At 45.5% G+C, this 12,681-nt stretch overlaps 1 protein-coding gene across 1 annotated transcript; it reads left to right on the forward strand.

The window, feature by feature from the left end:
• The first annotated feature begins 201 nt into the window (after positions 1-201).
• Positions 202-7,271, forward strand: LOC112075231 (PR domain zinc finger protein 14-like). The gene is made up of 8 exons (XM_024142255.1): positions 202-826; positions 1,282-1,335; positions 1,489-1,649; positions 1,898-2,168; positions 2,415-2,617; positions 3,163-3,264; positions 5,972-6,191; positions 6,394-7,271. Exons 1-8 carry the CDS (start codon positions 202-204, stop codon positions 6,564-6,566), a joined length of 1,809 nt encoding a protein of 602 aa, XP_023998023.1. The 3' UTR covers positions 6,567-7,271.
• The last annotated feature ends 5,410 nt before the right edge of the window (positions 7,272-12,681 follow it).

Genomic DNA, 12,681 nt, shown 5'->3' on the forward strand with positions numbered 1-12,681 from the left:
TATTTGAAATCTGTTTATTAATCTTCAAAAATACGATCAAATAAACTAGAGAGGTATATTTTCATTTCAAAAGCGAAAATATGTCAAATAAATCTGGAGATAGAGCTAAAATCTCTCCACCTCTTTCTCTCTCCAGGCAGAATAGCTCCACCATTCCGATTCAAATCATCCCAGATCGGCTCTGTCTCCTCGCCTGCTGTGATGTCTGTGTCTCTTTCCAGCATCCCCGCCGTGAAGGACAAGCCGTTCCACTCCAACCCCCTCAAAGGCAGCCCTGCCCGGGGCTCGGGTTACTACGCTGCCCCGCTGCACGGAGCCCACCATTACATGGACATCTTCAGGAGCTCTCAGCATCCCCTCCACCCGCTCAAGTCTCTGGGACGGCTTGTTACGGACACCCAGGCAGTCATGCCGTTCAACTTCACCGCCGGTAACCCCTCATTCTTCGGCCACGGCGGCCACGCCGTTAACGTGCTCCATGAGCAGATTTTCAACGTGTCGAACATCCCGTATTTCAATCGGATGATGCCGGGAGTGGGACAAACGATTTACTCCAAGCACGAGGAGCTGGCGGCGGTGGTGACCGAGCACGCTACTGGGCCGTTATCAGACTTCAGCAGTCCCGCCTCGAGCGAGAGGTCTTCTGCTCACTCCGTCTCGCCGTTCAAAGCACGCTCGCTCCACCTCAGGGGAACCGAATTATCATCGAAGAAGACGCGCACTTATAGTTTCAGTGAGGACGATCTGTTCACGGTGCTGTACGGATATACCGGGAGACAAGAGCAGAATACCGGTCACGCTATCTCAGGAGTAGCCGGGAACTCAGGTAGACAGATAAAGCCTCTTGCATATCCCTGTCACCCAATTACCTTTGAAATGTTATCGAAACTGGGTCATTGTTCTTAAAAGAAAACGTGTGTTATTGCTTCAGCTGTCCTAACAGGTTTATGGTAGTGTAACACGTTTAAATAGTTAGATGCAATACACCTTTATTGCTTGCTATTGCTAATTGGGGCTGGAGATTCTTTCAGTTCATATAGACACTAATTCAGTTTTTCTAGCTGGGATTTGATGATCCTTGATTTATTTACTTTAGTCCATGTGTGTGACTATTTAACGAACAGTCTATATCATCAAACCAAACTGTCAATTCCAGGAGGTTTAATCTATGTCCGGATGAAACAGTCCATATCGTCCGTCATGTTCTGTTTGATTTGTTAGGCCCTAATGTTCATAATTGACCACCAATAGCATTGCTAACTTGAACATTCTCTTCAACAGTTTGTAACAGCGAGCTACTCACCTTGAATACTCAGGCGCTTGAACTTCCAGAAGGTAGGCCTCTCTCAATTCAATTCAAAGTTATTTATTGGCATGGGAAACATCTCTCTCTCTCCTTTCTCTCTCTGTTAGAATGTTCTGTTTGTACTTTGTGAAGTTGTGTAAAAGGGTGTTAAACTTTAACGTGTTTTCAAATGTCACTTCCAGAGTTAACTATCCAACAGACGAGTTACGGCAGTTTGTCCCACTACGGAGTTTTTGCGGTGAAGAACGCCGTCACCAAAGGAACCCGGTTCGGCCCATTTCAGGGGAAACTGGTCAATACGAGCGAGATCAAAACATATGACGACAACACTCTGATGTGGGAGGTCAGTTTAATTGCTTACTTAAGTTCCTTAATATTGTGTGTGTTATTTATTTACTGTGAGCTAAAAGTTTAAACCTTTTTGTGTTTTTATTTGGTGAGTAAACCAGCCGTGCGTCAATGTCAATTTATGCGTAAATGTGGGTCTAGTACGAGATGCTAGATTACCAATTAATTCAAATCCCGTGTTGTCAAACAATTTCTACCCACATACATTTTCGTGCAATATTTTCTCTGTGTCCTTTAATCCAGGTGTTCGAGAACGGCCGGTTGAGTCACTTCGTGGATGGCCGGGGCTCTTCCGGTAACTGGATGTCGCTGGTGAAGTGCGCGCGCTTCCCGGAGGAGCAGAACCTGATCGCGTTACAGAGTAAGGGCCAGATCTTCTACGATGCCTGTAAGGAGGTCCAACCGGGACAGGAGCTGCTGGTCTGGTACGGGGACTGCTATGTTCAGTTCCTGGGGATTCCTCTAACTCTGAAAGACTCGCCGGAGGAGGGGAACGTTATGCTTCCACATGAAGGTAAGGACATTTAATATAGAATCAGAGAATCAGAATTATCTTTATTCGAATAGAATATAATAACTTTATCTTCCCCGGTGGGAACTTTATTTGTCGAATTATTTTTACATAAACATCACTATGCTTTACTGGGCCTCATTCTCTTCTAGTCCGTATTATATTATTATATAATTTATATKATAAACACGTGTTTATTTGTAGAAGCAGCCTTGTCACTGAAAATCCACCATTTTGTTTTTATTTCAGATTCTGGAGAGGGTTTTAAGTGTGATCGGTGTGGCAAAGTGTTCGCCTATCAATACTACAGAGACAAGCATCTGAAGTACACGCGCTGCGTGGACCAGGGCGACCGGAAGTTCCCGTGTCACCTCTGCAACAGGTCGTTCGAGAAGAGAGACCGACTGAGGATTCATATCCTACACGTTCACGAGAAACACCGACCACATAAGGTAAAATGCCAAATAATTACTAAATAATACGAGTGGTGCTGAAAAACAGCTCCCTTTTGCATTAGGCTATAAGCCTACTTTCTCCCTAAATCTCTAGTTTGTTTTATATTTTACCCCCTTATTCAGTGTTAAATAACAGCACATTTCCCATAGGACCTACTTAATGTCTGCTGATTTCTCTCATCTCCCCTCTCCTCTGTTAGTGGAACATATAGAGGCCTGCTTTCCTCCTAAATCTGTAACTGAACGGTCACTCAAATCAAATGTTATTGGTCACATACACGTGTTTAGCAGATGTTATTGCGGGTGTAGCGAAATGCTTGTGTTTCTAGCTCCAACAGTGCAGTAATATTTAACAAGTAATATCTAACCATTTCTCAACATATACCCAATACACACACATCTAAGTAAAGGAATGGAATTAAGAATATATAAATATATGGATGAGCGATGTCAGAGCGACATAGACTAAGATACAGATACTAAGGTACAGTAGTCTTAGTGTACTCAGTGTTGTACTCAACGTGTCACCTGTCTCTTCACAGTGTTCGGTGTGCGGAAAGAGTTTRTCTCAGTCCTCCAGTCTCAACAAACACATGCGGGTGCACTCAGGAGAGCGACCCTACAAGTGTGTCTACTGTAACAAGGTAAGCATGGAAGAGAGTGTGTCTACTGTACAAGGTAAGCATGGAAGAGAGTGTGTGTCTACTGTAACAAGGTAAGCATGGAAGAGAGTGTGTCTACTGTAACAAGGTAAGTGTAGTAGAAGCAGTTGTGGTCTACTGTAACAAGGTAAGTGTAGGAACAAGTGTGTCTACTGTAACAAGGTAAGTGTAGAACATAGTGTCTACTGTAACAAGGTAAGTGTAGTAGAACAGAGTGTGTCTACTTTTAACAAGGTAAGTGTAGTAGAACAGTGTGTGTTCTACTGGTAACAAGGTAAGTGTAGTAGAACAGAGTGTGTCTACTGTAAAAAGGTAAGTGTAGTAGAACAGAGTGTGTCTACTGTAACAAGGTAAGTGTAGTAGCAGAGTGTGTCTACTGTAACAAGGTAAGTGTAGTAGACATGGGTGTGTCTACTGTACAAGGTAAGTGTAGTAGAACAGGTGTGTCTACTGTAACAAGGTAAGTGTAGTAGAACAGGGCGTGTCTACTGTTAACAGGTAAGTGTAGTAGAAAGAGTGTGTCTACTGTAACAAGGTAAGTGTGTAGAACAGAGTGTGTCTACTGTAACAAGGTAAGTGTAGTAGAACAGATGTGTTCTACTGTAACAAGGTAAGTGTAGTAGAACAGAGTGTGTCTACTGTAACAAGGTAAGTGTAGTAGAACAGAGTGTGTCTACTGTAAACAAGGTAAGTGTAGTAGAACAGAGTGTGTCTACTGTAACAAGGTAAGTGTAGTAGAACAGAGTGTGTCTACTGTAACAAGGTAAGTGTAGTAGAACAGAGTGTGTCTACTGTAACAAGGTAAGTGTAGTAGAACAGAGTGTGTCTACTGTAACAAGGTAAGTGTAGTAGAACAGAGTGTGTCTACTGTAACAAGTGTAAAGTGTGTAGAAGCAGAGTGGTTGTCTACTGTAACAAGGTAAGTGATGTAGAAAGAGTGTGGTCTACTGTAACAAGGTAAGTGTAGTAGAACAGAGTGTGTCTACTGTAACAAGGTAAGTGTACGTGAACAGAGTGTGTCTACTGTAACAAGGTAAGTGTAGTAGAAAGAGTGTGTCTACTGTAACAAGGTAAGTGTAGTAGAACAGGGTGTGTCTACTGTAACAAGGTAAGTGTAGTAAAACAGAGTGTGTCTACTGTAACAAGGTAAGCATGAAGAGAGTGTGTCTACTGTAACAAGGTAAGTGTAGTAGAGAACAGAGTGTGTCTACTGTAACAGGTAGTGTAGAACAGAGTGTGTCTACTGTAACAAGGTAAGTGTATAGAACAGAGTGTGTCTACTGTAACAAGGTAAGTGTAGTAGAACAGAGTGTGTCTACTGTAACAAGGTAAGTGTAGTAGAACAGAGGTGTGTCTACTGTAACAAGGTAAGTGTGTAGAACAGAGTGTGTCTACTGTAACAAGGTAAGTGTAGTAGACAGGTGTGTGTCTACTGTAACAAGGTAAGTGTAGTAGAACAGAGTGTGTCTACTGTAACAAGGTAGTGTAGTAGAACAGTGTGTGTCTACTGTAACAAGGTAAGTGTAGTAGAACAGGTGTGTCTACTGTAACAAGGTAAGTGTAGTAGAACAGGGTGTGTCTACTGTAACAAGGTAAGTGTTAGTAGAACAGGTGTGTCTACTGTAACAAGGTAAGTGTAGTGAACAGAGTGTGTCTACTGTAACAAGTAAGTGTGTAACAGAGTGTGTCTACTGTAAAGGTAAGTGTGTAGAACAGAGTGTGTCTACTGTAACAAGGTAAGTGTAGTAGAACAAGTGTGTCTACTGTAACAAGGTAAGTGTAGTAGAACAGAGTGTGTCTACTGTAACAAGGTAAGTGTAGTAGAACAGGGTGTGTCTACTGTAACAAGGTAAGTGTAGTAGAACAGGGTGTGTACTGTAAACAGGTAAGTGTAGTAGACGGGTGTGTCTACTGTACAAGGTAAGTGTAGTAGACAGGGTGTGTCTACTGTAACAAGGTAAGTGTAGTAGAACAGGGTGTGTCTACTGTAACAAGGTACGGTGTAGTAGAACAGAGTGTGTCTACTGTAACAAGGTAAGTGTAGTAGAAAGGGTGTGTTCCTGTAACAAGGTAAGTGTAGTAGAACAGGGTGTGTCATCGAGTTGGTGGGCGGGGAGGTTGCACGACCCCGATCTCACCATTTAGAAGCTTCCTCATTTCATGGTGCATTTGGGGCGAGCGCCCTCGTTATTGTCTCCCGGTGTAGGCACGCTCCACCGAGACACTTCCATGGTGATTAGCGCCAGATGTACCCCCACCCACCCACACACACTATTGTTCCCCCACGCCCCGAGATTACGCTCTGAATTTACGGCTCTATGAGGAACAGACGTTTTCTTTGTTATTAGTAGGACACAACAACCTCCTCCTGAGTTTTATGTCGCCTGCTTTGTTTAACCCAAATCCCCTGTTTAACAATGATACGTTAGACTATATGCTAGTTATCTGCTCTTTTTTAAAATCTTCTCTAAATGAAAAGGTATTAGAAATCGAATTGAATCCAGATTTTCGATTACAGAGCATGAATGTGCCAGGCCTGCATTTGGTTGCCAGTCTATTGCTGTATTGGCCAACGCGTAGTCTTTTCAAACAACCAATGGCTATCAAAGTATCCCGTTCTATCAGAACCGTAGACCTTATTGACTCCACTCATGTTCTCAAACTTCTATGTCCTCTACGTTTGTTCTAGGCCTTCACCGCTTCCAGCATCCTGCGCACGCACATCCGCCAGCACTCCGGAGAGCGGCCCTTCAAGTGTAAACACTGCGGGAGAGCCTTTGCCTCGCACGCCGCGCACGACAGCCACGTCCGACGCACCCACGCCAACGATAAGCTGTATCCGTGCGACGTGTGTGGCAGCACCTTCCAAGAAGCGGCAGAACTCAAGAACCACACGAAGAGTCACAAAAGTAAGATCTGATTGTCAAAAGATAATGAAAAAAATAGGACACGTGTTTGCTTGTACCAAGGTCTAAGGCCTATATCTTGAGTGAAAAAAAACAAAAATCACTGGACGAATATAGAAATATAATGCTGACTTATGTGTCTAACCTAAATGGCCTAATATATATGGATGCTTCTTCTAAAATGTTATATTTACGTTATTGACAGAAGGCCCTCTGTCGGAAACCGCAGTTCCTCCTGTCATCTCACTAAACGGATCTTTGGGGGATACGACAACGATGTTTTCATTCACCAAGGACTGCAGGACGCAAAGACTGACGGAGGAGAACTTTTACACCGGCTTGACAATTCTGAACCCAGAATATCGACCCTGGAATTAAACCRGTTCCATAGAATGATCATTTCTAATTCTAGAATTCTGTTAAGGAAAATATCAAGAAGAGCTCAAATAACACGTCCAAACAGCGACACGTTTTATGTTTTTAGAATAATAACTATTGCGAAAATATATTTAATACAACGTTACTGTATTGTATGACACACTGTAAATTGTTTTTGTCCAATTTATTTATTTATTTGAATGTTTTTTTTTGGTGTGGGAATAATACGTGTTGTCTGTGGCTAAACACTTCTGTTATTAGTGGGATTTAGTTATTATTGGTGTTGGTCAATGAAGCCTAATAATGCAAGATTTTAACGAAATGTTACGTTTATTCACGTTCGTGATCACAAGTTCTTATAGTTCACATTTAAATAAGCTTGGATTAGTGTTATTTAGGATAAATACTGTATAAACGTTTTGCATTTATACGTACATCCCCAATCAACGTTTATCAATTTAAACGTGTTAATTTATCTGCATACAATATTTATCATACTACCTCTAGTTAAAGTCATCCTATTTCACTGTCAGATAGCTAACAGTTTTTTAGTTTTTTTTAACGTTTGACTGTTTGTTAGTCGTGTCTTGTAGGCTGCAAAAGCAGTCACTGTAATGTGTATCTGTATTTCATTGTTAAAAAAACATCGGCTGTCTAATAAATATGAATTAAATAATAGCATGAAATAAACAAAGTCAAGATTGGGTTCGTTTGTTTGTCAAGATATTGCCTTTGATTAGTTAACAAACATTATTCGCATCGAACAAGGACGATTGATGTTGATTTTACAATCTAATTTGCTACATACATTTTTTTCGGGGGGGGGGGGGTACATTTAATCCATCGAACTAAGAAATAGCTAAAATATCGAAAAACAATGATATTCAATTCTGGTGAGACTATATTCAATGGTTTTCGTTCCTGAAAATAATTCCACAAATATCCTCATATATAATTCATTCTATAGACTCTATGGAGTTGAATAGCTGTGTGTGATTCATTTTCGATGATTCCAAGACTTAAGAGTAGAGCAATAACATCTACACATTCAGGTGACGGTTTAGCTTTTGACATTTACAAACACATTTCAGTCCGACTTCATTTCATGCTCAGTAAAAAAAAAAAAAACAATTAGACCGTTCCAACCCCCGGAAGCAGAGTAGCGATGTCACTGTATAACGGGCTTTAACGTACCATTTAAGGATACCAATTCGTTACTTTAGTTGTATCACATATTAGAATGATTCTCGTTTCATTTAACAAGACCCAATCCATAATTTTCTCTCTCCCTCATGGGAGAAAGGAGACTTCCTTCAGTTCCACCTGAGCGGTCTCAGCAGTGGCCTACACAATTCAACAGTGTGTGTTCCAAGTGTACCCTTTTCAGACAGCGAGGAGGATAGTGTGTGTGTGTGTGAGTGTGCTCCAAGCGTGCCCTTTTCGGACAGCGGGGAGGATAGTGTGTGTGTGTCTCTGCGTGTGTGACGGGTTAGGGGGATGCTGGCAGTGGGAAAATGAACAAACCCCAGTAGGACCAAATGAAGTGGCAATGTGGTGGTCTGAGGGCCAGGGGACAGTGGGCTGGGGAGGAGAGACGGTGAGTTGGTCTGAGGGCCAGGGGACAGTGGGCTGGGGAGGAGAGACGGTGAGTTGGTCTGAGGGCCAGGGGACAGTGGGCTGGGGAGGAGAGACGGTGAGTTGGTCTGAGGGCCAGGGGACAGTGGGCTGGGGAGGAGAGACGGTGAGTTGGTCTGAGGGCCAGGGGACAGTGGGCTGGGGAGGAGAGACGGTGAGGTTGGTCTGAGGGCCAGGGGACAGTGGGCTGGGGAGGAGAGACGGTGAGTTGGTCTGAGGGCCAGGGGACAGTGGGCTGGGGAGGAGAGACGGTGAGTTGGTCTGAGGGCCAGGGGACAGTGGGCTGGGGAGGAGAGACGGTGAGTTTGGTCTGAGGGCCAGGGGACAGTGGGCTGGGGAGGAGAGACGGTGAGTTGGTCTGAGGGCCAGAGGACAAGTGGGCTGGGGAGGAGAGACGGTGAGTTGGTCCTGAGGGCCAGGGGACAGTGGGCTGGGGAGGAGAGACGGTGAGTTGGTCTGAGGGCCAGGGGACAGTGGGCTGGGGAGGAGAGACGGTGAGTTGGTCTGAGGGCCAGAGGACAGTGGGCTGGGGAGGAGAGACAATGGGGCTGCAGGATACAGACACAAATACAGTCCCAATGACATCTGCTCCTCTCCCCTCCTCTCCCTCCCTTCTCCCCTCTGCTCCTCTCTTACTATCCCTTAACCTCACCTTAACCCTCCGCCCTCTGCTCTTCTCTGACTGTCTCTTACCCTCACCTTAACCCTCTCCCCTTTGCTCTGCTCCTCTCTGACTGTCTCTTACCCTCACCTTAATCCTCTCGCCTTTGCTCTGTTCCTCTCTGTCCCGTTTCCCCACCTTAACCCTCTGCATATGGACCAACTCTACGGATAATTGGCAGACTAAATTGAAATGTAATTTAACGTCTGGCTTCCTGTGGACTGTTCCGTTTTTTTGCAAGCTAATTCCGAGCAGAGAGAGAGAGAGAGGGAGACGGGGAAAAAAGAGAGAGAGGGAGACGGGGGGAAAAAAGAGAGAGAGGGAGACGGGGGGAAAAAGAGAGAGAGTGACGGGGAAAAGAGAGAGAGAGAGACAGGGGGAAAAGAGAGAAAGAGGGAGCGCGGGAAAAGAGAGAGAAATAGAGAGACTGGGGAAAAGACAGAGAGAACAAGAGAGAGCGAGAGAGACGGGGAAAAGAGAGAGAGAGAGACGGGGGAAAAAGACGGAGAGAGCAAGAGAGAGCAAGAGAGAGCAAGAGAGACAGGGAAAAGAGAGAGAGACGGGGAAAAGAGAGAGAGAGATGGGGAAAGGGAGAGAGAGAGAGACGGGGAAAAGAGAGAGCGAACGGGGAAAAGAGAGAAAGAGAGAGACGGGGAAGAGGAGAGAGAGAGAGAGACAGGGGGAAAAGAGAGACAGTGAGAGAGAGATGGGGAAATAGACAGAGAGAAAAGAGAGAGAATCTGTGAGGGTCGGCTGATGCCCCAGGTCGGCCAGTCCTCAGATCCCTCACCCTGACTGGTTACAGACAATAACTACCTTCCTAATGGCTCCCTATTCCCTAGATAGTGCACTACTTTTGACCAGGGCCCATAGAGTAGTGCACTATCTAGGTTTTAGGGTCCCATTTGGGATCAATACTAACTGATTGCCGTCACCCTGACCCTATAGGTCAGAGGTCAGCCCTCTCACACTTCCGACGGGGGAAATATGTTACCTCAATAACTGTCCGTCCACAGGCCTACATCAACCTCCGTTGGTCTGGATCAAACCCCTCTCTGTTCTGCCTATACAACCTCTCAACTTCCATGCAGAGGCAGTGAATGGAGAGAACAGGAGGGAGAGATGAGGGAAGTCTGATCATGTCATTAAGCCCTTCGATGTTGGGTAGGGCCTACAGTAATAGGGATGTTGGGTAGGGCCTACAAGGTCAGGAGGATGTTGGGTAGGCTACAGAGGATGTTTGTAGGCCTACAAGGAGGATGTTGGGTAGGCCTACAAGGAGGGATGTTGGGTAGGCCTACAAGGAGGGATGTTGGGTAGGCCTACAAGGAGGATGTTGGGTAGGCCTACAAGGAGGGATGTTGGGTAGGCCTACAAGGAGGATGGTTGGGTAGGGCCTACAAGGTAGGGATGTTGGGTAGGCTACAAGGAGGGATGTTGGGTAGGCCTACAAGGAGGGATGTTGGGTAGGCCTACAAGGAGGGATGTTGGGTAGGGCCTACAAGGTATGGATGTTGGGTAGGGCCTACAAGGTAGGAGGGTGTTGGGTAGGGCTACAAGGTCAGGAGGGATGTTGGGTAGGCCTACAAGGAGGGATGTTGGGTAGGCTACCAAGGAGGGATGTTGGGTAGGGCCTACAAGGAGGGATGTTGGGTAGGCCTACAAGGAGGGATGTTGGGTAGGCCTACAAGGTCAGGAGGGATGTTGGGTAGGCCTACAAGGATGGATGTTGGGTAGGGACTACAAGGTAAGGAGGGATGTTGGGTAGGGCCTTACAAGGTAAGAGGGATGTTGGGTAGGCCTACAAGGAGGGATGTTGGGTAGGCCTACAAGGAGGGATGTTGGGTAGGCCTACAAGGTCAGGAGGGATGTTGGGTAGGGCCTACAAGGTAAGGAGGGATGTTTGGTAGGCCTACAAGGAAGGAGGGATGTTGGTAGGGCCTACAAGGTAAGGAGGGATGTTGGGTAGGCCTACAAGGTAAGGAGGGATGTTGGGTAGGGCCTACAAGGTCAGGAGGGATGTTGGGTAGGCCTACAAGGTAAGGAGGATGTGTGGTAGGCCTACAAGGTAAGGAGGGGATGTTGGTAGGCCTACAAGGTAAGGAGGGATGTTGGGTAGGCCTACAAGGTCAGGAGGGATGTTGGGTAGGGCTACAAGTAAGGAGGGATGTTGGTAGGGCCTACAAGGTAAGGAGGGATGTTGGGTAGGCCTACAAGGTAGGAGGGATGTTGGGTAGGGCCTACAAGGTAAGGAGGGATGTTGGGTATAGGCCTACAAGGTAAGGAGGGATTTGTTGTAGGCCTACAAGGTAAGGAGGGATGTGTGGTAGCCTACAAGGTAAGGAGGGATGTTGGGTAGGCTACAAGGTAAAGGGGATGTTGGGTAGGCCTACAAGGTCAGGAGGGATGTTGGGTAGGCCTACAAGGTAGGAGGGATGTTGGGTAGGCCTACAAGGTAAGGAGGATGTTGGGTAGGCTACAAGGTCAGGAGGGATGTTGGGTAGGCCACAAGGTCAGGAGGGATGTTGGGTAGGGCCTACAAGGTAAGGAGGGATGTTGGGTAGGCCTACAAGGTAAGGGAGGTGTTGGGTAGGGCTACAAGGTAAGGAGGGATGTTGGTCGGGCCTACAAGGTAAGGAGGGGATGTATTTTATGTTCGTCCAGATTGACATAGTCTATGGTGTTGAAGATGCAAGCCATGATATTGAAGTGTCTGAAGTCGGTATTCTTTACTTATTGATTGTGTAATGCATTGGCACAGAAACACGTTGGTGGAAAATTTGTTGCATATATTTTATATAATTATAAATATATATAGAACAAAAATTATAAATTCAACAAGCAACAATTTCAAAGATGTTATTGAGTTACAGTTCATAGAAGGAAATCAGTCAATTGAAATAAATGCATTAGGCCCTAATCTATGGATTTCACATGACTGGGCAGGGGCACAGCCATGGGTGGGCCTGGGAGGGCATTGGCCCACCCAATTGGGAGCCAGGTCTACCCACTGCGGAGCCAGGCCCAGCCAATCAAAATTACTTTCTCCCCACAAAAGGGCTTTATTACAGGCAGAAATACTCCCCCCCCCCCCCGCTTTCACTTTCTTTGGCACAGGGACTATGGTGGTGAAGAAGCCAGATGTGGTGGTCCTGGGCTGCCGTGGTTACACGTGGTCTATGGTTGTTAGTCCGGTTGGCTATACTGCCAAATTCTCTAAAACGACATTGGTAGAGAAATTAATATTAAATTCTCGGGCAACAGCTCTGTTGGACATTCCTGCAGTCAGCATGCCAACTGCACGCTCCCTCAAAACTTGAGACATCTGTGGCATTATGTTATGTGACAAAACTGCCCATTTTAGAGTGGCCTTTTATTGTCCCCCAGCACAAGGTGCACGTGTGTAATGATCATGCTGTTTAATCAGCTTCTTGATATGCCACACCTGTCAGGTGGATGGATTATCTTGGCAAAGGAGAAATGCTCACTAAAAGGGATGTAAAACAAATTTGCGCACACAATTTGAGAGAAAAGCTTTCTGTGAGTATGGAACATTTCTGGGATCTTCTATTTCAGATTATGAAACACGGGACCAAAACTTTACATGTTGCGTTTATAGCTTTGTTAAGTCTGATTTCAAATCTGGTTCCCCCCTAGCTGATCATTGTCTGCAGCCGGCTGAGCTGTGATCGGTAAACCCTCAACCTTCTGGCCCGTAGCCCTGCGTCCCACCACAGCATGCTGAAGTGGCAATGTTGATATCCATGTTTATAAACACAGGGTCGCTACAGTTAATGTTATTTGTGGTCGTAAACATTA

This window comes from Salvelinus sp. IW2-2015, unplaced genomic scaffold, assembly GCF_002910315.2.
Source record: "Salvelinus sp. IW2-2015 unplaced genomic scaffold, ASM291031v2 Un_scaffold3041, whole genome shotgun sequence".
Classification (NCBI taxonomy): Eukaryota; Metazoa; Chordata; class Actinopteri; order Salmoniformes; family Salmonidae; genus Salvelinus; species Salvelinus sp. IW2-2015.